Below are 27,493 nucleotides of genomic sequence, written 5' to 3'. Positions count from 1 at the left end.
TTTTCTTTTTTAATTAATCCTGTAATCTTCTTGCTACAGACAGAAAGTGCCTGGGCTGAAGAATACTTAGAAAAGAAGAGAAGCTCACACAAACGTTCATCATCATGGGGCAGCAACGAACAACTCAAGGAGGTCAGAAATGCCATTACTTGAGATACCTTTGGATTAAATTTTTTAGTGGTATGCACTGATACTATGATTTTTCAGGAAGGCAGTATTTAATACAGTAATGCAGGTCTATTAAAAATTTTAATCTGAAGTTGGGAAAGAAAGTGTTCAATGCAGGTGACATTCTTCATCAAAGGAGAAAATACGGCAGTGACCAAACTACTTTCAAACTTCATGTATTTCAAGTTCTTTCATTAAATCTCCAGAGGTGCCTTCTGGGCTTCAGTTGAGTTGGTTACTAACATATTAGGTGTGCAAGATCTTGACTCTGATTTAGTGCTGGCAGTAATTATGAACATTGTGGTAGTAAAGAATTTTAAGTAAGTGATGGAACAGATTCATGACACTATACAATACACTCGTTGAAATCTAATTTTTCCTTCGTTAGATTGCAAAATTGCGTCAACAGCTGCAGAGAAGCAAACACAGCAGTCGGCACCACCGTGATAAGGAGAGGCAGTCTCCATTTCATGGCAACCATGCTGCCATTAACCACAGTCAGGTAAGGCTGGGTACCTTTTGGCCATATTGGGTAGCTAATACTAATTTTAACTCCTTTCAAGGTTGTGATTTGCCTCTAAGGGAACTTAGAAATACCATGGACTGCTAAATGTGTTGTAGCTATAGGTGAATTTTATGACATGGGTCTCTTTCTTTTGACTTCCTTGAGTGAATGGAGTTGCAGATTTTTTGTTACTTGGATGAGCTGGCTTTGAACTCGCACTTTCGAATAATTTCAGGTAGTTAAATCCTTCCTTAAAGCGAGATTTTTAAAATGCATTCTGCAGGCTCCACAAAGGATGACAGATAAGTTTAAGCAAAAACCACAGATCATCTTTTTCATTACACATTGCTGTAACAATTACAGCTTTGCATGTAGAATATGGCATGGAGCAAACTGCTGGTAAAACTGTATACTCAAATAAAATGTGGCTTTTTGGAGCACATTTTGTGTCTTGACAAACACTTGTCTAATACCCTGATATGTAGAGATCTTACCTGACAAAAGGCTATTCAATGGGATTATTTATTTGTTTATACACTTCATGACTTCATTCAGGCTTTGTAAGATTTTATTTCTTTTTCCTGTCATTTATTTTGCCTTGAGACTTGGAAGTAGTAATCACTTCAAAAATTGCAGTGGTTAGGCTACCACGTGTTCTGTGTGCAGTTTCAGTTTTATCTCAAGACTTTTAATAAGGTCAGGTTGACAGAGATGTAATATTTTTAGCTCAATTGATAACAGGCTTTTAAATACAGACTTTTAGACACACAGATCCTTTTTCAAGTGTGTTTTGCTTGAGTAACTTTAAGAAAACCAATAGGAAAGTTTGGACATTTTTTCAGAAGAAAACTTTTTTCCTCTCCCTACTGATCTTGTGAATGTATATTTGATACACACAATTTTTTAACAGTTATGAAAAGAACAATAGCCTTGCAAGGCAATGCAGTTGAAAGAAACTATGAAACTGTTAGTGTTGTGAATTGAGAAAGTACTTCATCTCTGAAGCTTCTCTGAAAATCTAATCATATTCCCAATTGCTCCTGATATGCCGTTAGCATTGTTCTAATAAATATCGTAATTTGACACTAGTTAATAAAAACTGTGTCATCTCTGTTGTTCCATCCTTCTGGAATTAATTTAGGCCACAGAGGGAAGTTGTTGTGGCATCAGCATGTGTCTGGATACTTATCCACTCTGATAAAGGATGAAATAAGAAATAGAAGGGAGAACCATGCATTCAGTCCTAAGCAGCCAAGTTCTTTCCCAGATAAAAGTCAGGTGTCTGAGTGAATCTATTTGTCTTTCAAGACTGGAAATAAAATGGAACAGCTTTTTTAATTTCTTCTGCTCTGTTCCTCTTAACTCCTACTTTGTATAAAAAAATCATTAGCATCTTTTGTCTCAGACCCTAACTTCTTAGCCCTGCCGTAGGTCACTTAATTAGGAGTCACAAATTTTCAGGATTTAAGTGCCTTTTGAAATCAGTTTGAATTCTGTTCTATTAGAAGTATTTAGGATTTTTTTAGAATTATGTTTTTTGACATAACAATTTAGGAATTACTTCTTCAAACTCCTTAAATCTTGAGACAGAAACTATTTCCTCCTCTTTTGTGTAGTAGAAGAACAGATTGGATTTGAAACAGGCTGTGTTGTACAGATCCCTACATCTTGGTCTGCTTTACTGCAGTGTGGGTGCAGTGTAGTGTGCTGCTGATCATAGTGACTGCTGTAGCTAAAGTCAGAACAGTCTGAAATGATGAACAAAGGAAGACAAATAAATGACCCAATCCTTTTCTAGGGGTTTTTGAAAAAGTTTATGACGATCAACATACAAAACGTGTCTCAAACTGTTGGTTCAAAAAAAAAAAAAAGTCAGATCAACATACTTGATGCAGGTGTTTTATCCAAATTTGTAGAACTTGAGGACATTTGAGGCATTTTAACCAAAAGGTACCCTGTGGAAATTTTGGTGTAGGTTCTTTAGTACCTGGAGAATCTCATGCAGTCTGTCAGATTTTCTTGACATTCTGCAAACCTGTGGGTTTCTGAATGCTAAGCTATTGTCACTTTAGCATTGATAATCTTAGTGGGTTTTAATTTTCAAAATGAACAGTGATGCTATTACTCTGAAAAATAACCTATGCGCAAATTATGTACCTAACGTTTTTTTGGTCATAATTATTTTATTATTTTACTTCTTGTGTGGATGCATTTGCATTCTGCCAAATTTTAGAGTATGTGAAAAAAATATTGCACAATGGATAATTAGTTTTTGGTCTTGTGAAACGAACTATAAAATATAAACTAAGGCAAAGCAGCTTTTCCAGGATTGTGATAGAAAACAAAACATTGTTTTTCTTGGTAAATTTTGTGCCTGCTGTGTTGAGCTACTTGCAAGGGGGGCAAGTTACAGAAGGACTCAAAAAGAGTAAGTGAAGGGTTTAGATTAATGGCATTCAATGGCTGTTTTCTAAGTCAGAGTGAGAATCTGTAACTGTAGGCATCAAGGGCAAAGTTCTTAGATTTTCTCATTCCTCTTTTGGGAACCGCTAAACTAGAATTTCTGGCAGCAGTTCAGTTCCTTCAGGATTTGTGGGAAGGACAATGTGGAAACTAGCATTTAGTGATGAGAATACTTAGAATTTATTTTTTTTTTTTTTTACATTCCTAGCTTGAAGGAAACTTGTGTTTGTTGACTCTAAAGAGTCATACAAAGATTTCTGAGCTCAAAGAGTTGGATTCCTGACAAGGTGAAAAAAAGTGTTAGGAAATTGCCTCAGTAGTTCCTTCACAGAGACTAAGTAAACACTGTTTAACATTTGGAAAATGGCGTACTCTTCTATTAAAATTAAAATAAGAAATTTTAGTGAATTTATATCCTCTTTTCTTCCCTACTAATAAAAACTTAAACTTAGCCAGAATTCTTGAATTTAACAAAAATTTTTACTGGATCTTGCCAACTAAGCCTCTGTTTAGTTGTGCTTCTTTCTAATACGATTTTTGTGTGAGAAAAAAATCCACACAATCCCTATAGAATAAGCTAGTTAGCTGTTCCTGTCCATCTACTCACAATCAGGAAATAGTTGGTGAGGACCTTGATCAAGTCTGATCTGCTGACTGCATTTATTTGTAGAGCAATTGAATGGGGTTTTTTTTGGTGTGGTTTTTACATTATGCCTGAAATGTTCCATTCTGCCTCTCTTAGCAGGAAGAGGGGCTTGCAGAAAGGTCATAGCCTCCTCAGGTGATCTCAAGTTGCTTCTGAGAACACTTAGAATTAATTGTGTGGTACTAAATCTGTAAACAGGAGTCAAACCACCATGATATTTCTTTATTCGCAATGTTGGTGTTGTGGAGAAAGTAGAATTGAGGCCAGAGCTGAAGCTAGATGAAAGAATAAATGAGTTAGTTTTTCCAAAATAATCTTTTTTTTCTTCAGTGCACTTGACTGATGTTACATTGCTACTTGACACTATGAACCATCAAACCCCCCTCTTCCTTTCAGTTTCCTGAGAAGCGTGTGTCCTTAATGTCTTACCAATTGATTGATCCTAAGCAACCACTAATATCAAGACCAACTGCATGCAGTTTGCAGTATTCACATAACAACATACTGTCAGGGAGTTTTGCTGCAGGACAGTTAAGAGTCCGTACAGGTATGGCATAAACTCATGAGATATGAATGCTGTAATTATTATCCTGTGTTTGCACCTTGCCTCATTGTGTGCGTTCACAAATGTGCAGGTGAGTAGCCCAAGGTTGGTAGTCAATTCCTGCATGTCAGGGCCCAGCTCCATGCAGTCCTCTGTGAAGGCAGTATTTCTAATAACAAGTTTCTTGTTTTGAGGCTGATTGTTCCACCCATGTCACAATACCTCCTTCCCTTCCCGCCCTCTGGCACTCTGGGCTAGCAAATCATCCTTGCTCGTGTACAAAATATTATTTTTCTTGGAAGTGAAACGTGCTGTACTGAACTTTATTGAACGCTAATGGAGGAACTTGTGCTTTTCTACTTAGAATCATGCTACTATTTGAAGAGCTCAAAGAATTTTTGTGGTGTGCCATCATATTTAAAAGATGGAGAACTCGCACGTTTTGCTAATGGTGGTTGAAATCTTAAAGCATACTTGCCTTCTACTTTTTCACAGTTCAGTTTGTCTTAAGAATGTGTATATTGAATAACCGGGTGCATAAACAGTTTTTAGTGCCTAAGCTTATGCTGATATACCTGTATTATAACTGAATATTGACCGGTGTTTACTGGATTGTTGATCCTAGGCCTTGCTTGGAATTAGCAGGGTTGTTATCTCAGACTTTTTTGTGCTCTTTTCCTGTGGTTTTGGTTTTCTCTGTTTCTTCTTCAGGCAAGACTTTTGAAAGTCTTTACAAGTTCAGCTATTATGAGGGTGTTTAGTTTTTGTTGACAAACAGAGTGACAAGCATTTCCTGAATAGAAACTTTTGTGCTTGCTTGTGCAAGTCTTTTGAGTTGAACTAAATGTTTGCAGGAAGCATTCCATTATCTGTAGTACAGCCCTGCTTAAGGAGGGCAGAATATTCTCATATTCTGGTAGCGTGATTTTTTTAACAGGAGGGAGGATGCTAATGGAGAGACTGGAAAATATTGAGAGGTTGTGGTGTACCAAAGGGGGTTTTGGGAAACTTCAGTATCGTGTTTGCTGAGAATGGAGTTTTCATGCATGCTTTGAAACACTGGATTTTTAAAGTGGTGATCTTCATTCTGAAGCAACTAGGTATCAACACTTGGGTTTGGGATTTTATTCTCTCTGTGGAAGTCTTCTGAAGTTGTTTTGTCAACCTTTTATTCTGGCTTAATATAGTTAATATGTTAGACTTAATTTCTAGCATAGTGGAATCTTGCATTTGTGCAATAATTTTCATGTGTCCTATCAGTGTATGTGGCCACAGACTTCCATTAAAATATAATTTCGATGAAGGTACAAATGGTCAATCTAATAGTGAACGATGTGACTTCAAGGTATAGCTCACTTCAGGAGAAATGTAAAAGTATTGTAAAGGCTTCAAAATTACTTACATTTAAATGTTTGCTTTACAAGTGAAAATTTAACAGTAATGTCAAGCTGGAGACAGACCATATTGAGGGGAATTTTGAGACTAGATTATATAGCTTTTCCTGCTATAAATCAGATTTTAAACAAAATTCAGGATTGTCTGTCTTCATTTAAGGCATCCATTTTAACACAGTCACTATAGTTTCAAGTGCATCTGATACCAAGGTGTAGATGTGTTCTGTTCCAAGGGTCACTTTTGAGTAGAAATAAATGTAGATTTATTTGCAAAACATTCTCATTGTCTCTGGTTCTTCAGGCTCCCATTCCAAAGAGTGCTCTCGTTCCTGTGATACCTATTACCAAATCAACAGGATCACGATTCCGAAACAGTGTAGAAGGACTGAATCAGGAGATTGAGATAATAATTAAGGAGACGGGAGACAAGGAGGAACAACTCGTTGTATGTATCTGCCACCACGATTACTCTGTATAATTATTTTGGTTTTGCTTTGAGGTTTATAAGTCATAAGCTTTATTTTGCACAGTTCTCGAATTAAATTTGTCTGGAATTAATTTTATTTATATATGTTCTTTTTTTAATAAGGTTAGTTGAAAAGTCTCTTGGAAAGCAAAAGGAAGCAAAGTGTTAAAGCTTGAATTCTGAACCTTTTCCTCTTAATAAGTGATCTCAGTAAAACAGGGGGAAAGACAAAAAGTCTGTTTTAAGAGTTTTTGTAGTAACTCTTTTTTGCCCATGCTGAACTGTTCCCATCTCAGTTGAAGCATAACTTACCCATTTTTAATGTTAATTTTATTTTAATGTTTTTTAGAGGTAAATTTAGTAACAAAGTATCAGAAATACAGACCATGAAGATGATGAAGGGACTGAAACATTTTTCGTATGAGGAGAGGCTGAGAGAGCTGGAAGTTCAGCCTTGAAATGGGAAAGCTCAGGGGGATCTTATCAAGATGTATAAATATCTGATGTGCAGGAATGAAGAGAGGGAGCTGGTCTCTTCTCAGTAGAGCCCAGTGACAGGGCAAGGGGCAGTGGGCATAAATTAAAAAACATTAGATTTTTGATATTTTTTTTTTTAATCTGTGTGGGTGTGCAAAACTGGAGTAGGTTGCCCAGAGAACTTGTGGAATTGCTGTCTGTGGAGATACTCAAAACTTGACAGGACAGATTCCTGGACAAACTGTTCTGGCTAACTGTGCTTGAGCAGAGATGTTGAACTAGATAATCTCAAGAGGTCCCTTCCAGCCTCAGCAGTTCTGTGATGATGTGAAATGTTAAACTGTTGTCCTTAGTTTCTGAACCTGACTTATTTTCTGTTGGAGTTGTGTGTAATGAATTTTTTTTTTTCCACAAATGGTTTTACGAAACCGGAAAAAACCCCTCACTGTTGCTGGATTTAAAGAATTGCTAACCAGATAAGAGCAGCCATCTGATACCTTTCACTTTTAACAGCCTCAAGATATCCCAGATGGGCACCGTGCACCACCCCCGGTGGTTCAGCGCAGCAGCAGCACTCGGAGCATTGATACCCAAACGCCCGGGGGAGCAGACAAGGGCAGTAACAACAGCAGCCGCTCCCAGTCAGTGTCTCCAACCTCCTTCCTTACCATCTGTAATGAAAGCAGTGAAGAAAGTCCGTGTTCTACAGATGATCTTCTTGGTGACTCCAGAGATAAAGGTACTGTGTAACTTGAAAAGTTCAACAATGCTGAACAGCAATTTGTTAAACCGTAAAAGAGGGGATTTGTTCCCTATGTCCATGGAGAGAAATGATAGAATGTGTTTTTCTTTGTAAGTGATGTGTTTTTTCCAAATTGCTCCAAATACTGTGTGCACACGTATTAATTGGAGCTGCATAGATGTGACTGGGGAATGTGCTTCCCAAACAAGTTTTTGTTTTTTTAAATAATAGGTTCTTCAAGTATTTTAAGCAAGTTAAAGAACCAAGAGTGTACAGTAACAGGTGGAACAGCACCTGTCAGGTATTTGCTTGTCAGGTATTTCTTTTTATGATCTTAGACAAAGTGGGCAACCTTCCAGCATTTCATACATGCACGTATAAAAGTTTAACTGTTTAGACTTTGTAAATTATTCTTTATATCTGAAATCTTCTGGGATATTGTAGGAAAATTTTATACTTCAGCATAAACCTCTTCTGTTTTTTAAGGAATATGACTTCTGCCCGTTTCTCTTGGGGTAGATGGTAATGGCACAGAACCATAGATTGAAATATCCAGGAATGATCAGAGATTGCAGAGGAGCCTGAAAATGTTATATGGAGAAATAGAAAGGAGGAAAGGGATTGAGATAAGAAATCTTATTTGCAAATGAAGACTTGAAGGCAAATGAAAATGTTTCTTAATTTTCTAACATTGGTAATGAAGTGGCTTTAAATTTGGGGAGCATTTAAAGATAGCTCTTGTGGGTTTTTTATAGTGTGACACATTTAAGTAATCAGAAACTCTGTTCCTGCAGAGAATGGGAATAATTCTCCTTTGCCAAAATATGCTACCTCACCAAAACCCAACAACAGCTACATGTTCAAGCGTGAACCTCCTGAGGGCTGTGAAAAGGTGAAAGTCTTTGAGGAAAACTTGTAAGTTGATCTTTGCTACATAAGAAATAACATCTAACAATGAGAGTTCATTATTGCTTTATTGATTTTGTGTCAGATCAAAGTTATTAATCCAGTTGCTAAAACCACGATAACAGCCTGATCTCTGTTCTGTGTGACTATATACTGGCATATATAGGTATGTATTTTACTGCTGGAATTTTGTGTTAAAATCTTGAGAAACTCTTTTTAAAAACTGTAACTCGAGAGGACTCTCTCTTACCTGGCAGGTAGGGGGAGAGGAACTCCAATAATCAGCTAGAGAGAAATGTTCTAATAAGCTGTAATGCAGGTGCATCAGCTAATATATGTCACAGCTTGACAGGCACATCCAGTAATCTAGACTCTGAAGACCATGTTCTTTTCATCTAAATCAGTGTAGTTGTGAAAGTTTTGGTAACAGGAGTGAATTTTACCTTGAATATTTAATGCTTAGGTTATTCTGAAAAAAGCCAACTTTTATCATTTGGGAGTATTCTGGGAGTTATGTTTTATTATTTTCAGAGGAGTTTTTGTACTCTCATGTCACTTGCATGTGAGAATCTTAAGCTATAGTTAAAAATTTCATTTTGTCACACATGTATAGATTCTCTATAATTCTCTTATGCCTATGTTATCTCAAGAATGCCATTCTAATATGTGTTAATGTAAAAAACCCCTTGAACTTGCCTGATCTCTGCAAATGGATTTTGAGAGGTTTCTACGGCCTCTCCCCTAGCAATGTGGGAAGGGTTACGGTAACTTAAGTTACCTGTCTCTATTTTAGAGTGTGTAAGCTTTGTTGCCAACAGATTAGATAGCATTCACTTGTTTCAGGAACATAATCTATTGTGGTTTAACTTGCATTAGCATTTCTTTCCAAAAGTCCTTGCTGTGTAGCTGTAGGACTGTTCTGCTGTAGAGGGAAACGGGTTTATACAGCTTCTACAGCAGCTTTTACCTGGCTGTTGCAGTTCTTAGACACTACAGTCTGATGAAAAAATCTTTTCACATCTGTTATTGTATTCCATGTGTACCTGGAATACGTGAGTGTAACTATTTAAAGCTCAACCTTTGTTTAACATAATTTCTGCTTGAAAATCCTATAGAGGATTTTCATTTGGGAAAAAAATCTAAGTGGGGTTGAATTTTCTGGACACTTGGGAGAATTGGCTAACATGGAAATGTACCCTATTTCATGAACAGACTCAAGTCTGAAATGTAATTGTCTCTTACAAGAGTATACTGGAGGTTGGTTTGGCCTAGTATAACAAAGACAGAAGTGCATAATGCTGTCTTACAAACACATAGAAGGGAGGGGTAGGTTATAGGCTAAAGGACAATACTGGCAACAAGAAAATATTAGTATAAATTTCTGATGGCTATTTTCCAGCAGTAAAGAGAGACTTTAAAGCAGATTCCCATAGTTCTATCTTAAAATAGAATTTGGCTAGCTGAGGTAGATTTACATTGCAGGGTTAGAAATGAACACAGTAGGCATTCCTGTGCTATCCACAATTTCCCTTCCAGCTCTGTTTTTCATAAAGCATGTCTTTGATTTGGTTGAGTTCTATGCTGAGATGGCAAAACTGCAAGTCAGGATCTAAATGCTTGTTCCACACTTCCTTCCCAGATTATAGGTACTTGATCATGAATACCACTTTGGGAATACTGTATTTTACTCTCTGCATTGAGTTTTTAAGTAAGATGGGGTTATCTTTTACAGAGAGTCAGGCCACACTAACGTGAACATGCAAAGGAGTCAAAAGTCTAGAGAAGGGCATCTCCCTATGGTCATGAACTGCTTTGAGATATGCAATATTAGAAACATTGCTATGCCAGCTTTCTTTCACAAGGCTTGTTGTATAAACAGTGTCTGTATGGGGGGCAGAACTGGTTGGGTTGTGAAAGTTTCTGGAGAACGCAATAGAGAATGTTTTCTCATGTGTTGGATGTGCCAATACATGAACAGGGTTTGTGATCTGCAGCATGAACAAGGTTTGTGATCTGCAACATGAAGTTGGTGTCTTCCTTAGGTTTGGAGACAGCTTGCCCTAAGAACATGCTGTTTACCTCATAGTACATGTAAACAAGCAGTTTAAACTATCTTGTCACTTGCTGTGTGGTGTGAGTGTCATTAAGGCATTATTAAATAGCTGAAATACTCCAAGTTGAAACCTCAGTTTGTTTCTGATGACATGTTCAGCAATACATCCCTGCCACTGGCAGAATTTGATTGTTCATAAAACTATTGTGTGTATTTTATTTCTAGGCCAAAGCCATTGCATGAAATTCCAGCCTTCTATTGCCCTGACAAGAACAAAGTGAATTTCATTCCGAAAAGTGGCTCTGCTTTCTGTCTTGTCAGCATCCTCAAGCCACTTCTTCCCACACAGGATCTCACACTTAAGGGCACTACACACAGCCTGACTGTCTCCTCCAGCATGACGCCTGGTTTGTTACAGCCCATTTCCATGGCCACCTTGACTACAAACACAGATCAAGACAGGATCTCTCGTGGAACAAGCACAGTAATACCACAGTCCTCTCTGCTCCAGCCGTCCGGATGTATTGAGGAAGCTGAAGAATAGGTTTAGATTGTCTTGACACTTTTCTGGGCAACTACTGGGAAAAAAAATGGAACCAGTTGACTGGATCTTTCTAATCACACTATTTGCATTGTTTTAACAATTTATGGCACTGCCATAATCAAACTGTTTGTATAATTGACAGTTTGGTAGCACATTGAGAAGTTCAGGAGGATGCAGCAGCTGATGCGCTGTTGCACTTTCTGCTTATAAAGACTATGGTTCTGTTTCTCTCCTGCTTTTTTAAACACTGGTGAAAACAAAGACACTCATAATCCTTTGCCATTCAAAGGACCAGTTGTTGTGATACTGTGTGTCCTTTGACTTTTTTTCTCATTAAAACAAAAATCCCAAGACCAACCAGCTGATCCTATTTACCATTGTAATCTGCAGAAGGAGGGGCAATCAGATGGTTTTGCAAGATGTCTTTTGTATGAAAATGTGTATTTTGTAACAAAAATTTGCCTTTTCTGGTTCGTAGCAGATGGTGTTTCCTGAGGATGATCCCCTCCCCCTCTTTCTTGTTTTTCTTTTGTAGGGAAGGTTCTTTTATACTTGGCTGGTTTACAGCTGATGGGACCAAAGGATTGCTGAATTACTTCTGCAGTCTCAAATTATGTGACCTTGCTGAACAGCCTCAGCTCTAAACAAAACAAGACAAGTTAATACGTTTGAAACTTTTAAAACAGAAGAGTATGCAAAAAAAAAAGGTGTTAGTATATAGTGTACATTTTTTTGATATTGAAAATTTGTGCTTCTGGTAAGTCACATTCTTAAAACACCTTCCTTCACAGAATTCCTACTACTGTTGGCTTATTGACTGGAAAATTGCATTTTAAAGCACTTGCCCCAGTATTGTTCTATTTGTTCATAGAATTTTTGTGCAGAGGTAGGGAAAAAAGATGTTGTCCTCTTACTTGGTATTCTTTCTTCCAGAAAATACTTGGCTCTTACAGGCTTGCTTGACTACTTACGAAGTTAGTCAGCCTGAATCATTAATCACTCTTGGTACAAATTTGCTCTGACGTGACTCATCACTGTATTATAGACCCTGGCCACATAGTACTGAAATACCTGTGCATGGTTTCCTCCCTGTTGTCATAGTGGTGTTAGTGTGTCCGTTGAAGGTGATGGTTTGTCAGGCATGATATCTGTTATGCAGAAGTTTACAGCAGCAGATACATTCTCCCTTTTTGACTAGCAACTTAGGTTGGCATGTAAAACAGAGGGGTTTTTTTTTTGATACTTGGTCTGTCCAGATAATGCAGCAGTTAACAGTTCCTTTGAAATTACAATAGAAGAGGAAAATGAGGGGAAAGGCAGTTGCAAACAGAAAGGAACTTCAGTGAGGTTCCTCATGTGTTCCTGGAGTTCATTACTTGGGTTTGAGTAAATACAATATAGATATGCAAAAACCTGCAACGACCTGAATACCAGTGTCATATCAACTTACAAAGTCGACCTTGCACCTCTTTTACAGAGTTAAATTTGGTAATTTCAAAGCGTCATCCTGGGCAGTCTCTTGCTCTCAATATTGGTCTGTTACACATGAGCAGCTCTCACTGGCTTCCATATGCATAACTTTCACAAATCCCTTGCATACTCAGGTCTCCTCATAATGGCAACTATTTAAAGATGATACTGCAAATATAACAGTTTTGTTCAGTGCTTAATATGATAAATTTGCTTGCAAACACTTTGCTTGGGAGCAAAAAACCCTGCATATGTGTGCAGATAATAATCACCGTCTCTATGAACGTTTGCCGTTACGTTAAATCCTCTATAAGTAACTATTATAGCAGTGTACTTTACTCAGCAAGTGTAAATCGTACTAGAATCTGAAAGTCCTGTGTTTATAGCATAATGAACCCATTCTTACAACGTTATGCAAAAAAACAGTAAATGAAAAATGTACCAGGAAGCATTAAAATATTACACCTGTTAAAGTAGCAAACAAACAGAATTTGGCTTACTTTCTATCTTCCCCTTGAAAACAGGATTGTTTTGAAGTAACAGTTCTGCTTTGCACTGACATTGTCAGTTAACTGAAGTTGTTCAGGAACAGTTTTAAAATAAGTGGCTTTGTGCATCAAATTTATGTAATTTTGCCAGTTGATAATTCTTTTCTAGGCTTTGTGGATATTAATTAGTTTCTTCTGAAACACTACAGTGCAATTTGAAGTCTAAAATTTACTGCTTTAGGTAGGGTTTTTTTTTAAACCTGATGTGACTGAATTCAGATCATATTCAGGTGAAGGAAGTGCTTCTGAGTCTGTTTTCTATTTCTGTAACAGTAGCGTGTAAAGAACTTTTCCATCATTGCCAAACTGCCTAGTGCTTTATTAGGAGATCTTAACTGAATGGTTAAGAACCAAAGGGCTAAAGTTAACAAATAGCCTTTATTACAGCCTTGACACTTAACTGACTTCACCAAAACTGCATTCTGATGTTTGTTTTCATCACAGAGTGACTCTCCCAGTAGCGGTGGGCTTTCGTACCGTAGGACTTCCTTTTGCACCTGTTGTTGTAGTACTTCAAGTATCTCTTTGGTAGTTTACCTTGTATGTTATTGGACAATGTACTGTATAAATTAGTGAGCTGCTCTGATAAAAACCAAATGCAAATGTGTCAAGTTTTTTTGCTTTTTGTAAAGAAAAAAAAACACAAAAAAAGCAACTGCATTCAGGACAACATTCAGTCTTTTTTATATGCAGGACAACTCTACTATTGCTTGGCAGCTGGACTTTATTATGAATCCACACTAAAGACTCAGAATTAAGAAAATATGACAGCTTTGTTCTGAGACCGTCTTTGACATGTGTGCGGACAAAAAATTAGCCTTAAACTTTTTATGTGCTGTCTTGTGCCATAGCATAGCTGTTAGATAAAGTATTTAAATCTATTTCAAATAGCTTTGAGAGCGCATGGAGCTTTTTAAAAATTCTTTTATGTACAGAGTGGGATATCCATTTTTTGGAGGAGCTGACCTTGCATTGCTCAAGCAGAGTTTTACTGAAAGAGTCTAAATTCTTTTGGCATACTTAAAATCCTAACTATGCATAGACCTAGTCAGTTCCTTGATTGCCTAGTTTTTAGCTTAAGAAAAAGTCAAGGTCTATTTTTATGCACAACTTGACACACTTGATATTCTCTTTTTCTTGGTATTTTACATTTCTAGTCACACTTAAAGGCTGGTAGCAGTGTTCAGTAACAGTGACAGTTGATTTTGAGATATACTAAATGATGATACTCCAGTTATAAATTCTACTTAAGTCACAAGGAAGGAGTTCATTGTAATGAAGTCCATGGTGACAGCTATGATTATTGGAATCCTTTTTTCAAAAACTCAAGGCACGAGGGAAGAGGACTTCTTTGTTGAAGTTTGACCTGCATCAGCTATTCTTTACTTGCTTGGTGCCATAATCCTGTAGCATTTAAGTTCTTGGAAAAGTAACAGATAATGCTTGAGTACATACATCTTGGAAAGAAATTCTTGGTTTCAGGTACATATCCCAAGTGAGGAAAAAAGGGAGTGAAAATTAAATATTGCATACTGTGGAAGTAAATGCTTGCTGTGTTTGACTTACATGAAGCAATAGCAGCTCTTTAAAAGTGTGTTTAGTCTCAGGGCTATTTTTTGATTTGTTCTAAAATACAATTTCCTGGAATTCAGAGTCTGAGACTTTTGGAAAACACTGAAGCTGAGCCTTTTGGGAAGAAGAAAACAAAGTCATATCCATTAACCTTTCTTCTGCCTCGGGCCTAACTTCTTGTTGCTTATTGAGTTTGATAGAATTCAGTGTTACAGCAATAATTCCTTGCTGGAGTTCTATCTGTTCTCTCCCTGCCATCTCTGAAATGCTGACCGATGTCTTCCCAGTAACTGGGTGCCAGAGATGTCCATATTTCCTTGCTGAATGTTTTCTTGCTGAGTCCCTGACAGCTTCTCCATGAAGCGAGGGGGCAAAGGAGGATGCATAGGAAGTCACCAGAAACTTTCAGTTACAGAGTTCATTTCTGCAGGGTGGCTTCTGGGCTGTCTGGATTTCCATTTGACTCACTGTGTGCACGCACACATACAGTCTGCATAGGTCTGCTGCTTTTGCCTGTATGGTTTGAGGCAGGGCTGGTATTTGTGAGAACCTTTTATTATTTTTTTCCTATGTACAGACTTGCAGACCTGTTCCCTTGCAGAACTGATGCACCCCTACACGTATCTCCAAAGCAAAGGTTGTGCATTTTTCTTTCTTGCTCTCGTGAGGTTAATATAGCCTGCAAAGAAGACATAAAAGCACCAAACACTTGAGAATATCAGGACTGTGCTTCTTCATATAATTCCATAGTTTAAGTGTATGCCCTTCATAAAATGTCATAGTTGAAAGATGTCATTGTGGTTTAGACTCGAACCACCTTGGTATGTATTAAAACAAAAATGTTGACTCTTAGAAAAGGCAGTAGAAGGTGTGTCCTTCCTAACCTAGGGAGGTGAAACACACTGAGGAACAACTGGTTTTATTGTAATCAAAGGGTTCTTATGGAATTATTTTTCTAAATATGGGTATACAAGAAAACAAAATGACCACTCATTGCAAGATGTACCTGTGTATTTTCTTGATGTGGCATTGTGAGCATTCAGAACTCTGAAACTCAGTTCTGCTCTTAGAGTTTTGTTTATACAAAGAATGACCTAGGGTGCATTGTTTTGAAACTGTTACTTTGTGCGTCAAGTCAAGTGGGGAGAGGATGTTAACTGTTCACAAGTGTTCTGTGAAATTCTGGTCCTGTACTCCAACTGAACCGCAACAGTCTCTTTCTGAATGCTCCGAGTGTTAATGGAGTCCTGTTACTGCTTGCTTTATTTTGTTGCGTGTCATCACCAAATACTGAAGGTGTGGTCTTTGTTTCATAGTTCTTCATTGGGATTTGTATTTGACTACAGAGACTTCTGTAGTGTTGACAGGTCTATCTGAATAGCAGAAGAGGACTTGGCCTGATAGCACTGCAAGTTAACATTTCTTGCACAAGCTTCTTGTGAAACAAATCTCTTTGGAAAATCGAATAAGTTAAAAGAAAACAAACCCCTTCTGAACACATCGTCCGTCCTAATTGTCAATGTACTGATAGGTAAGAACGTAGCTTGGCTTCATTCTAAATTATTTCATTTACTGAAATGTGCAATTTTTGAGGGTAGCAGTCAAGGGATGTTCAAAACTGCCATTAGATTTGCCTTTGTATGAAATTGGCTGATATGTTTTCCTCTGTTACACTGTGATAACTTGTGGAGGTGTTCTTGCATATGTTGTTACTTGTTGCATGTAAAGCAATTTTTGTAAGCAAGAGGAATTCCAGGGATGTTCTGCAAAAAAGGGCCTATTCTGAGGTGATGTACACTGTTGTAAAACTGGAGCAGCTCAACTAATTTCAATGGAATTCTTGATTTACACTAGTCTTTTTGCTATGTGTAGTTATGCCAGTACAATTTTGCACAATGTTATTTGAATATTGCGTTCTGACTTGTGAACTGTTTCTACTGAAAACAGTGAAAATTTTACAAACTGCAATAGCGGAATGTTTTTGGCATTTATTTTTTTTTGCCTAAAATAAAAAGTTGTCACTTCGAGCTGTGGGCTAATCTTGGATTTATTTTTAGTAGCGAGCGGTTTTTGTGTTCTGACAGCCTGAAGATTTGCCTGAGCATTTACCCTGAGGGTAGTAGGCATTTACTTCAAATAAAATAAGCACTTTTAACCCTTCTGGAGGAAATTCATCAGGGTGGAAATCTTTGTTTAACTCATACCCTTATTCCTCCAGAGCATCCTCAGAACAGCCCTGAAAGCTCCTTTCCCTGTCTTCATCTGCAGAAGGTTTGGTCAGTTCCTGAGCACCCTACAATTCCACTATTAGGGGAAGATGCCACAGGTCCTAGGCTTTGGGAACAGAAGGATTCAGCAGGTGTTCTGGGAGTGAAGGTATGAGAACAGGACTGAGGAAAAAACCCTGGATTCCTGCTGGTAGGTTCATACTGCTGTTCAGTAGAATGCAACTGCTGAAGCTTCCCTGGGATTATTGAAATAGTCTCATGTTCTACAGGTTTCTGTGCACTCAAAACAAGCATCTTCATGAGCAGAATTTGGAGCCAGAACTCCTTTAAACTAGAAGTGGTAAACTAGATAAATTATGGTTTCTTGCTAGGTCTTATATTAAATTTAAGTCTAATTTGTCTTAAAGGTTGGAGCAATTCCTCTTCTGGAAAATCAGCTATATTTTATTCCAGAACGGAGTGGAAGATTTGCCTTGGAAAAGATTCCTCAAGAGGCATCCTGAGGAATTGATGGATTACTAGTGTGTACCCCTGAAAGCAAGAATGTCTTGTGCTTTTCCATCAGTGGAAAAGCCTGAGCTCATAAACGTGACATCAGTATCAAGCTCCCAGTAGTGTCATTTCACAGCCAGAGTCCATGCATCAATTTATGCCTAACTCAGAAACCACTTGGTTGAAATGTAAAAGGGCAGTCCACAGCTGTTGAGTGGAGCAGAATACAAGGGTCTTTTCTGTGTTTGATGCTTTCTCACATTTTATTCTTTTTCACCTGTTCAGTTGACTGTGTATGTTTGCCTATCTCCCTCCAGGTGAACAGGACCTGTTTCTTTATTAAATAGACTGTGACCACATTCTCCATTAAACTATTTCTTTACCACTGACTACAAATCTAATGTTTATGGTTTTGTTTGTTTATGGGAGGGTGGTTTTACTGAAAATACGTCTGGTGTTTAAAATATCTTCACACCTTGTATTACATACAGATAAACTGCAAGACACATTAAGAAGGCAATGAAGATAATTTCTGAAGACAAAGAGAACTGAAAGAGTAACTCTGGGGTGAGCAATGACAGTTTTCTGATTCTTGATTCACTGTTTTCATGAATTGAGGAACATAACTGCTCATAAACAGCGGCTCATTTTGTTTCTTCAGATTGTGAGAGAGGTAACCAGGCAGGAGACTGTCTAGGAGGATTTCTCAGGTATCTCAGTTTTATTTCTTATAGTTAGGTCTGACTGTGTAGCAAATTAGTATAGAAGTTGTCAGCCAAGGCTTCTTATCATATTCCCTTGTTGTCCTCTTGGCTCTCCAGCCAGCATTTGGAAATTGTATAAGATGGTCATCTCCCAGACTTTGAGACTTTTCAGATGCTACTTTTTTAAGTTATTTCTTCTGTATACTGCATTTACAGAAGCACTGTTCAGCTGCCAGACATGTATTGGTTAAGTGCTGTGTAGTGCAGACTTAAGTTAAAATATGATGGAGGAGAAAATTCAGGTGAAGTTCTCCCACACTTAAAATAGACTGGATTCATCACCATTGCATGTACCCTTTTTTCAAGTCTTACTCCTGCCAAACAAGCCTTGTTTGCCTCCTCCTGCACTGTCTGTTTACAGAACTGTTTTGCATAACCCAGGCCATGGCCCTGTGACTGATGCTTGTATTCGTGTAGGAACATGTCTGTGATGAATAGCAATTTCACATTGTGGTGACATTGCTTATAGTAAAGAAAAAATCAGTAGTAGATTAAAACCTAATTACTGCAAGTAAAGTAGAACACTGTTCATTAATTCCTGTACTTATAAGCATGAGTGTGTAACTGCTGTGATTAAGCTGTTGATTAAGAAACTGCACAGTTTGTTGTGGATGCCTTTTCCACCTACAGATGTGTAGCTGCCCATTGTAAATCCAATTTCGCTGGTGATGGAAATGGCTGTTAGGGAGGTTTCTCTGTTTTCTGGCAGTGAGTGTCCGCTGCAAGTTTGTGAACAGTGAGCACTGCCAGAATTCATCTGGCTGTGTGTGCCAGGCAGGCAGGAGGTGAGAATCTGTTCTGTTTGCACTTCATCTTTCCAAATCTCTGAAGTTAATTATAAGTTAGGGCAGAACTTGACCTACAACATCTTGTACTGGCCAAATTAACAAAGAGGCTACATCCTTTGGCCTAGCCCAAATATTCTGTGTGGCTTTTGCAAGATTTTAATCATGTCTTTAAAATATGCTTCTGTTGACAGAATTCATAGAAGCACTGTTCAGCTGCAAGATATATTCAAGTGCTGTGTAGTGTATATGAAGGGCTACAATAGAATTTGGTTTACATTTACAGTTTTGCAAAATTACCTGTATTTGCTGCAGTTAACATCAGAAAACAGTTAACATGAGCTGGGAAACCACAAACTAAGCTGAGCAGTCAGGTAATTATGAGTTACTTCTCTCTTGAGATGAAGTTTTTGTTTCCGTTTTCTGTTTAAATAGAGAGGTTTGTTCTAGGGTAGTGGTTTTGGGTTTTTGTTTGTTTGTTTGTTTTTAACATTCTCATCCTTTTGTGAATTGTAGATATTTAATGCTCCATTAAGAAGTTATTTAACAGCACATTCCTGCAGTTTGTATGGAACAATTCACTTTCCTCACACAGAAAATTATCTTTTTGTAATGACACGTGATTCAAGTTGTAAGCCATGTCTTTGGCCCATAAAGTTGACCTTCAGGTTTCTGGGATCTGTTTACTAAGTTCCAACAAATTTCTAAAATTAAAACTGCAAGGGGCTGTCCTTGTGTAGCAGCTGCCATCCCAAATCACCAATATCCATCCACATGGTAAGCCAAATACATGCCAAGTGGCAGGGCACTTAGATCAGAAGTCACAATACGAGTTGATTTTGGTCTTAAGCTGCAATCTCTGGACAGCATCAAATGCTGCTATTCAAAAACCATAGTTTCACAAATGTGTCTTCAGTTGCATTGCTTGTTTAAAGCTCTATTACCTACCTGTCTGTCCTTTTCTTTCGTACTACCCTCTGTCGTGCCAGGAATCTCTTTTTAGAGCCACAACCCCTGTCAAAATAACTTCAGAAACCCATTGCTGTGCAGTCAGAAATGCAAGAACTGCTAAAGTCTGCATAAACAAAAAAAAAAATGTTCTAACTGTGTCCTGCAGTGTAATTCTCCGTGGTCCAGGGCTTACTGGAACCCAGAGAGGGTTGATACTGGTTTTGGTGCTGCAAGAAGTTATTTGCAAGTTAAGGCAGAGATTGATCAATCTCATAAGCAGATTCCTGAAAGGGCTGCATCCTGGCCTAATCTGGACAGGTGTTTTGTGTGTTTCTTTGGCAATATCAAGATTTCAACTGTGAGAGTCCCAAGCGCCCTCATTTTTGGCATACCGGATCTGTATTTCTAACAGCAATAAAAACAGCACAGAACCTGTGCTCAGTCTCACCTTTATTGCCAAAAAAGGTCCTGTGAAATTGCAGATAGCCAGCAGAACAATTCTAAAACTTTCAAAGTGCCCAGAGAATTTGTTTTATGTCCCATCCCAGGAGGTGTTCAAGGCCAATTTGGGCAGCCTGGTCTAGTGAAAGGTGTCCTTGCCCATGGCAGGGGGTTGGAACCAGGTGATCTTTAAGGTCCCTTCCAACCCAAGCCATTCTATGATTCTATGAAAAATGAAAAGTCATTTCTTCTTCAGGAGTGGGAAATTATATCATACTCATATCCACTTTTATGTCCCAAATACAGTTTTGCTGTCTCAGAGGTGTGAGTCGTAAGTATGTGATTTCCTTGAAGATAAAACAATTAAAAAGAATCCTTTGTATGCCCTGGAGTATTTTCCTGGAACTAGTATTTGCCTGATAACCCCAGGGATTTTATTTTTAGAAGACCATGGGATAAAAAATAATTAGGTAGATCTAGTTTCCGCCCCCCCCCTTTTTTTTTTCCCCTCTCTGATGCATCAGAAATCAAATCCTGTCTGCATTGAACCATACCAGCTTAATAGGCTTTCAAACAGCTCCAAAATGTCCCAAACCCAAGGTGTTAGAGACTGATTTTCTCTCAAAACTCATAGTAGGATCCTTTAATGGTGTTCTCCTTGTCCATTATGCCAGATGATGGTGTATATATTTTTAGCAGGAAGGTAAACTGTCTTTATAATGGTAAAATGAAATTAGTATTTTTTTAAAGACCACTCTAAATGTTTGCCCATAGTATAACTATCTAAACATCAAACAGTTCATCTGCTGAATATCCAGTGGCATCTCGATTTGAAAGGAGATCCAGATCTGCAAAAGAACTGACCTGTGGTGATAGTTTCGATCATATTCTAAACAGCTAGAAAAAAAATGTTTTTTGTTAAATCCAGTAAGACCTTTTTAAATAATAAAATATTTAAATTGACCTCAGGATATTTCTGTAGGCAAACAAATAGTAACTGAAGTATTTTCTTGTCTCAAAAAAACTAGAAATGCTGGCCCAACTTGAATGGATCGGTGCATACAATGAAGTGGGAGATTGAGTTGCTTCGCAAGTTGAATGCAAATGAAAGTACGTTACAGATCCGCTAGAATTAGGGACTTAATGAAGTAGAAACTCTTGGTGTTTCGTACAAAAAAATATTTCATAATTCAGTATAGAACACAATCTGCTTAAACCTTTTCTCTATCCCTCACCACGAGTTCGCTACGTGAGACTAAGTACAACCAGTGTCAAATACTGTGTGATAAGTGTTTGTGTTACTTTTTTCCCTTCTCTTACTGGCACGTTTTCTGGCAGTGGTGGAACTTAAGAGTATGCGAAGTACAGAAAAAATTCTCCCCCCGTGCCAGCAGTGTAGTGCTGCTGTCTAACACTGCAGTGTAGTGCTTTCACTTGGAAATGCAAAACATGGTTGATCTCTGAAAGAGAGAAAAATGAATTTGTGGTAGCTTCTCAAATATAGTGGGAGCTTAAAAGGACAGTAGGACTAGAGGTCACATGTTGATTTATTTTTCCCTTGGAAACTCAGATGTTGTTATCACTTTTGCGGATAACTTTTTGGGAAGTAATTAATTGGATGTCAACTACTAACTTAGGATACTGTAAAATATGAGCTATTTGATTCAGTACAAGACAAAGGCTACACTGTGGTGACTAACTTATCATAAACTACTGCTTTTTCCAGTTGTTTGGATTTTGTCTTTCCTTTGAGCAGCTTAAGGAAATAATGTCCCAGTAGATATTATTAACTGCATCAGCTATTATCCTTTTCTGATTTTAGTACAGTGCTGAACACTACATATTTCACATTTTAAAACATGTTCTACAAGACCTACGATTACTGTACAATTACTCTACAACTTAGAGATGGCATTTCTTTTTTGTGCTTTTGGCTGAAGTAGTGATACAGATTTAAGGAACACTGGTTCTGTATTTATAATACACTTAAAAATGTATTTTCACTTGGCTGGCTGATCTCTTCAATGCTGAAAGAATCAGGACTTCACAAGGGATCTAGATTTCTGGATTATTATTAGGATATATAGAGAATTGACTACTTGTATTCTTTCAATTTTCTAGTTGCCAATACAACAGAATTTTGCTTCTCTTCCTTTGGTTTTCTAATTGTCTTCACTTCTGCAAAACTCAGCAACGTGTATAAAGTAGGACAGTGGGATGCAATGTCTTTATGTGTAAACTTATTCAGATAACTGTTTCATAACCTACTTTCAAGAAGAAAAATTAATTTCTATAAGTAATGAAGTTTTCATTTGGTTGCTGCTTGATTTCAATTGACATTTCTTAAACGAGTGCATGTTCCCATTTGAAAGTCCAGGGACTCTGGAAATTTTTTCATACTTTGGAGTAACTGATTCTGCAAGTGGCATAGAAGGAGCTTGTTGGCCACTATACAGAGGGTAGAGCAAAGTTTTTCCTCTCTGTAGCTGTATTGGAACTTCTAAAGCCATAGTTGACTTGACTCATCCTGACATTGGGTGTGGCTGATGCCTTAATTAGCCAGCTTTTCCTCTCTTTTGCAGAAGATTATTGTGTATGTGCCTGTGACTGGGAAGCATTTGAATATGTATGCTGGCATCTTAGTTTGGGTGACTCGGTCTTGCAGGTTGAAACACTCCCTCCTCCTCTTCCTCTTGCGGAGCTGTGGGTGGAAAATGTTAATGATGTTAACATGTTTCAGTACAGAATGGTTGGGTTTTTCAAACCATCTCAGCTAGAGGGGGGGAATAGTTGTTTATACAGAATCTTAGAATATCCTGAGTTGGAAGGGACACACAAGGTTTACTGAAGTCCAACTCCTGGCCCTGCACAGGATCGTCCCCCAGAGTCACACCGTGTGCCTGAGAGCACTGTCCAAGTGCTTCTGGAACTCTGTGAGGTTTGGTGCTGTGACCACTGCCCTGGGGAGCCTGTCCCAGTGCCCAACCACTCTCTGGGTGAAGAACCTTTTCTTAATACCCAACCTAAACCTCCCCTGGCTTATCTTTATGCCATTTCCTTGGTTGCTGTCGCTGGTCATCACAGAGAAGAGATCAGTGCCTGCCCCTCCTCTTCCCTTCACGAGGAAGTTGTAACTGCAATGAGGTCTCCCCTCAGCCTCCTCTTCTCCAGGCTGAACAAGCAAAATTACCTCAAAATAATGATCCTTCTCAGGTACTTCTAGTTGCTGTCTACATTAACCCTAAGCTATATATTTAAGCTGAGCTCATGGAAAAGCTGCTCTACCTACCATCTCTTTTGAAGAATAATAGATATGTCAAAAAGTAATTTTGAGTACAGGTATTATAGGCAATTTTTTTTTTAAATAATTTTTTAAAATCATTTTCTGGGCTTAAATCTGAGAATCATCAGATGTGCTTATCCACACATTGGAAATTCATGGAATTTCTGTCTTCTGAACTTCTGGAATAACTCCTGAAATAAAAGTAGGCCTGAGATTTTTCAGCTCTCTTTCAGTTTTTTCAGTACTGCCAGAAGGGCTGAAAATTAAAGCCAGGAGGCCAGAAGAAATCCCCAAAGAAATGTGTATGCATCGGGTGGGTCAGCTCCATCATTATTTGTTAAAGAAATAATTACATAAAAGTTAGATGACAAAGTATTTGGAATAGTATTGTTTAAGGGTTACATCATTCTTGCAAAAATTGGGTGTTTTATTTCAGAAAGTTCCTTTAAAAAGGATAATGAGAGATTTGACTTTGAGTCTCCATTGTTTGTAATATCCTCTTTCAGCATGAAAATATTTTCCGTTCCCATCAGTTTTGTCGGTTTTTTTATTTGGCAAACAGGAATATTTTTCCTGAACTTTGAGTAGAATGAAAAATTGTTATTTTTGTTGGCTTGCAGACATTGTAGCTTCCCCTCCAGTAAGACTGGCAGATTTATTTTTAGAGTTGTTGTACCAATACATATTTTATACAGTTATTTAGTGAAAGCAGATTAGACAAGCCTGAAGAAAAGGTTTAGTTTGGGCCTTGCTTGCAAGATTTGAGAGTGAGCTATATGTGACAGAGAGAGTAAGGTTCTTTGTATCTGTGAATATGCAGTAGGTTTTACTCCATGGTTACACAGCTATCTGCTTAGTGCTCTTGGCTGTCTCCATCTCCCTGTAATCCAGCTCCAAAGGGACTACTTCTGACATTCCAAACTGCTGAGCAGCTTTCCGACAGCTGCTATTGAAATCTGAATAAAAACAAAACTGTTTTCTTTGCCTTCCTCCCAAATGGGGATCCAAAACAGAGCCAATTTCTTGTGTGTGCCAGCTCTAACCCACTGCTCCATCGCTGGTGTTGGGGTGGTCACCTCTGATATGCAGCTGTCCCCTGAAAGGACAAAAACTGAGGGCTGGAGTTGCACTTGGAGAGAGGACGAACAGTAAGTCATGGGCTTGCAGTTCTGTGTATAGAGGGCATTTTGGGTGAGGTGGCCCAAGATACACTGCAATCATTCTTTAGCACGTCACTCTGGTCCTGGACCTTAAACTGTAGTATTCAACTCTCTAGAAAAACTCTCTTAGGTGTCTTTCAAGTGTTTAGTAACTTTGGTTTTGACTTTCTTGCTCCTTGGAGTTCAGATAGCCAGGTAAAAAATTAGGCACCCTGTAAAATATGTGTTTTCTAAAAAAGTTAAAGAAAGTACATGATAATAAAGCTGCTTCTCCTTTGTCTAAATGGGTATTTCAATCCATTTGGTCTGCATTTTAATAGACACAACAGTCTGGGCACACGTTTTGCAAAGATCTCACTTCACTGTAGCTTCTGTGTCCTCTGCCTGCTTCAGTAGCTTGGCCTGCTGTAGCCTTGAAGATGTTTGTAGAATAGAGGGCCTGATGCTGCTGCTCTCTCTTCTCTGTCTCATTGGTGTGAAAACAACTTGCTCCATGAGGGAACTCTCTGCATCAGAAAGTTGCCATGCTGACCTGTGTCATGTGACATGTATCTGATCACATGTGGCAACATTTCTTTCTCTGCTAATCTGCTGTACTGTATGAGGATGAAATTCACTCTTGAAAGCAAGTTCCTTCCTTCCCACCCACCTGTGGGGTGGGATGGGTCCGGGCACAAGGGAACTAAGAAGGTTCAGGTAGCTAGTGATGTGTGTGAAAGGGACGAATGGGCTGCTCAGTGTGCTTCTGCTATGGCTTTGTCTGCTAAGGCAAGTGTGTTAACTGCTGAGATTTTATGTCAAATGCTGTGCACTTGTGTGTCCTACCTACTCCAGTGTCTGTTGTGACAAAACTTTATTTAATGAGGTTCACCTGAACAGAGTAAGAACAAACAGATTGGAGTGTGCTTGTGATGCAGGTTATGTTGAAGTCTTGGTGATCTACCTGCTGTACAGAGAATAACCTGTATCTCCTCCATGCTGGTTTTGTGTTTGGCCAACACCAACTGCTTTAGTGGAAATAATTGTGCTGATATCAAGGAAGAATAACTACTAGGAAGCTATGTAACTATTTTTTTTAGTTCAGTAGATATTAAGTAATGAACATGCCATCATTTACACACGACGTAATAGTACCAGGAACACTGAAATTTAAAACTGTTGTAATGTGAAATAAGATACTTGTACTCTTATAAATAAGGTGAACAGAAAATTAAATTAAAGACTGCAAGCTGAAGGAGAAGATTTGAAATTAGTCTTTTTTTAGTTGTGGGGGTTTTTTTCAAGAATTCTGGGAAGCAGCTATTTTCTTTCTAATAAAACATGTACAGAATGTTTATGATTCTTCTGGATTGCAGTTTATTTTTTGTGCTTGTTGCTTACTAGTATTTCTGGAAATGTCATCTTTCTTCTCTCCACATTCTTCAGTGGGGTTGCTTAAGGGAGACTTCTGTAATGTCTAGGAAAAAATCTTTCTCAAGGAAGAAGGAACACATTGACCTATTGTTCCATGTCTACAATTTATTGATTCTTCCAGTGTAAGATGTGTAGTGATAGTGTTCTCTCAAGTATCTACTTGTAAAAATAGTTTCAATAATGTGTTTAGAAACTGTTACGGAAATTCTGGTTATACTTCATAACACTGGGACTGTTTATATTTCCCCAGGAAGATGATGGTATGCCAAAATTTTGGTCACACTTAACAAGAAGATTCCATTTATAAGTTACAATGCTCTGTAGCCATGTCCTGATTTCATCAGATTTCTTTTCCTAATTCTATAAAAATACTTTTATAGATGGAATTTTAATATACAATATGGCCAAAGAGATTTAAAAGAGGAAAAAGTGAGGGAGAAGGAGAATAAATGTTTCGTACTTCAGTATAGATTGGCAAATGACCTTGAATGTGCTGAATGCATTTCAGCTGTTTTAGTTTAAATGACCATTTTCCTTTTCTTAAACTTTGCATCTGTAGGAAAGCCACTGTCTTAGCATGAAAGAAATTTACCTCCTTGCAACAGAATGATGTGGATGGAAGTCCACAGGCTGTTCAGGGACTTTGGATATGAGCTGAGCTATTTTGCAGAATCACAGAAAGGTTACTAAGGGAGGCAAAGAATTCATTTAACAAATTTAAAGCTGGCTGCTATTTGCATTGTTTAACTGGTTTTACAGTATGTGGATCTCAAACAATTGGCTTCCTCTTTGATTAACTTCAATAAAAAAAATATATGAGATATCTCAGGCTTGGAAAACACAATCTACTCCTAGTCATTTCTTCATAAAGCTTCGCATATTCTAAAATTGGAAAACTCACCACTGAGCATGCACTTCTCATGTCCAGATTCTTGTGCATGTGATTTTTTGATACAAGGATAATCAGAATATTCAAGGATGAATGAGCACAGAATCTCTTACTTGCTTGTAGAAAGACAAGGAATTAGGATTTATGTTGCTTCCCAGAAGTCTTTGCAGAGTTCTTCAGATTTTATTTTTTATGTTGAAAAGAAATTTAAAGCACTTTAAGTTACTTTGTAACTTTGTTCTTTCTCATTGAAAAAAGTGAGTAAACTGTGCAGCAGTTTCTGATTAGAGAATCTATAAATTTAAAATAACTTAGAATATGTCCCAGTCCTACAGATTTCTATTGTTGTGAGGTTTCTCGTGCCTGTATGATGAGATGATCACGTTTATTCCAGAGAAACTGACCATCTGTTGGAGAAAAGTGTAGAAATACTGAATGGTAATTGTAACCTCCTCGCTTTGGGAAGTGAAACCAACTGAAGAATGCAGGTAATGTACAGTAACCTAGCAGTAGATGTGCAATTGAGACTTTGATTAGTTTTATTTTAGAGTTTTAACTGCGCACTTAGCACATAACTACACTGTCATCC

The 27,493-nt window shown here is 37.9% G+C and overlaps 1 protein-coding gene across 2 annotated transcripts in view; it reads left to right on the top strand.

Annotated features, from left to right (window-relative positions):
• FAM117B (family with sequence similarity 117 member B) overlaps positions 1 to 16,525 on the top strand; it is a 28,785-nt gene extending 12,260 nt beyond the window's left edge. Inside the window, exons 3-9 of one of the 2 annotated variants that reach the window (XM_027731474.2) lie at positions 40 to 132; positions 557 to 670; positions 6,022 to 6,165; positions 7,177 to 7,402; positions 8,200 to 8,320; positions 10,590 to 10,908; positions 11,444 to 16,525. In XM_027731474.2, the coding sequence (XP_027587275.1) occupies positions 40 to 132; positions 557 to 670; positions 6,022 to 6,165; positions 7,177 to 7,402; positions 8,200 to 8,320; positions 10,590 to 10,908 (1,017 nt within the window). In that variant the 3' untranslated portion in view covers positions 11,444 to 16,525. Of the gene's footprint in view, positions 1 to 39; positions 133 to 556; positions 671 to 6,021; positions 6,166 to 7,176; positions 7,403 to 8,199; positions 8,321 to 10,589 lie in introns of both variants that reach the window. The other variant, XM_039389621.1, reaches the window with a different exon arrangement.
• Positions 16,526 to 27,493: the final 10,968 nt, after the last annotated feature.

Source organism: Pipra filicauda, unplaced genomic scaffold (assembly GCF_003945595.2).
Source record: "Pipra filicauda isolate LSUMZ 115617 unplaced genomic scaffold, ASM394559v2 scaffold74_size2892960_pilon, whole genome shotgun sequence".
In the NCBI taxonomy this organism is placed as follows: domain Eukaryota; kingdom Metazoa; phylum Chordata; class Aves; order Passeriformes; family Pipridae; genus Pipra; species Pipra filicauda.
Note: the sequence above shows the minus strand (reverse complement) of the source record. Positions and strands in the feature narration are given on the sequence as shown.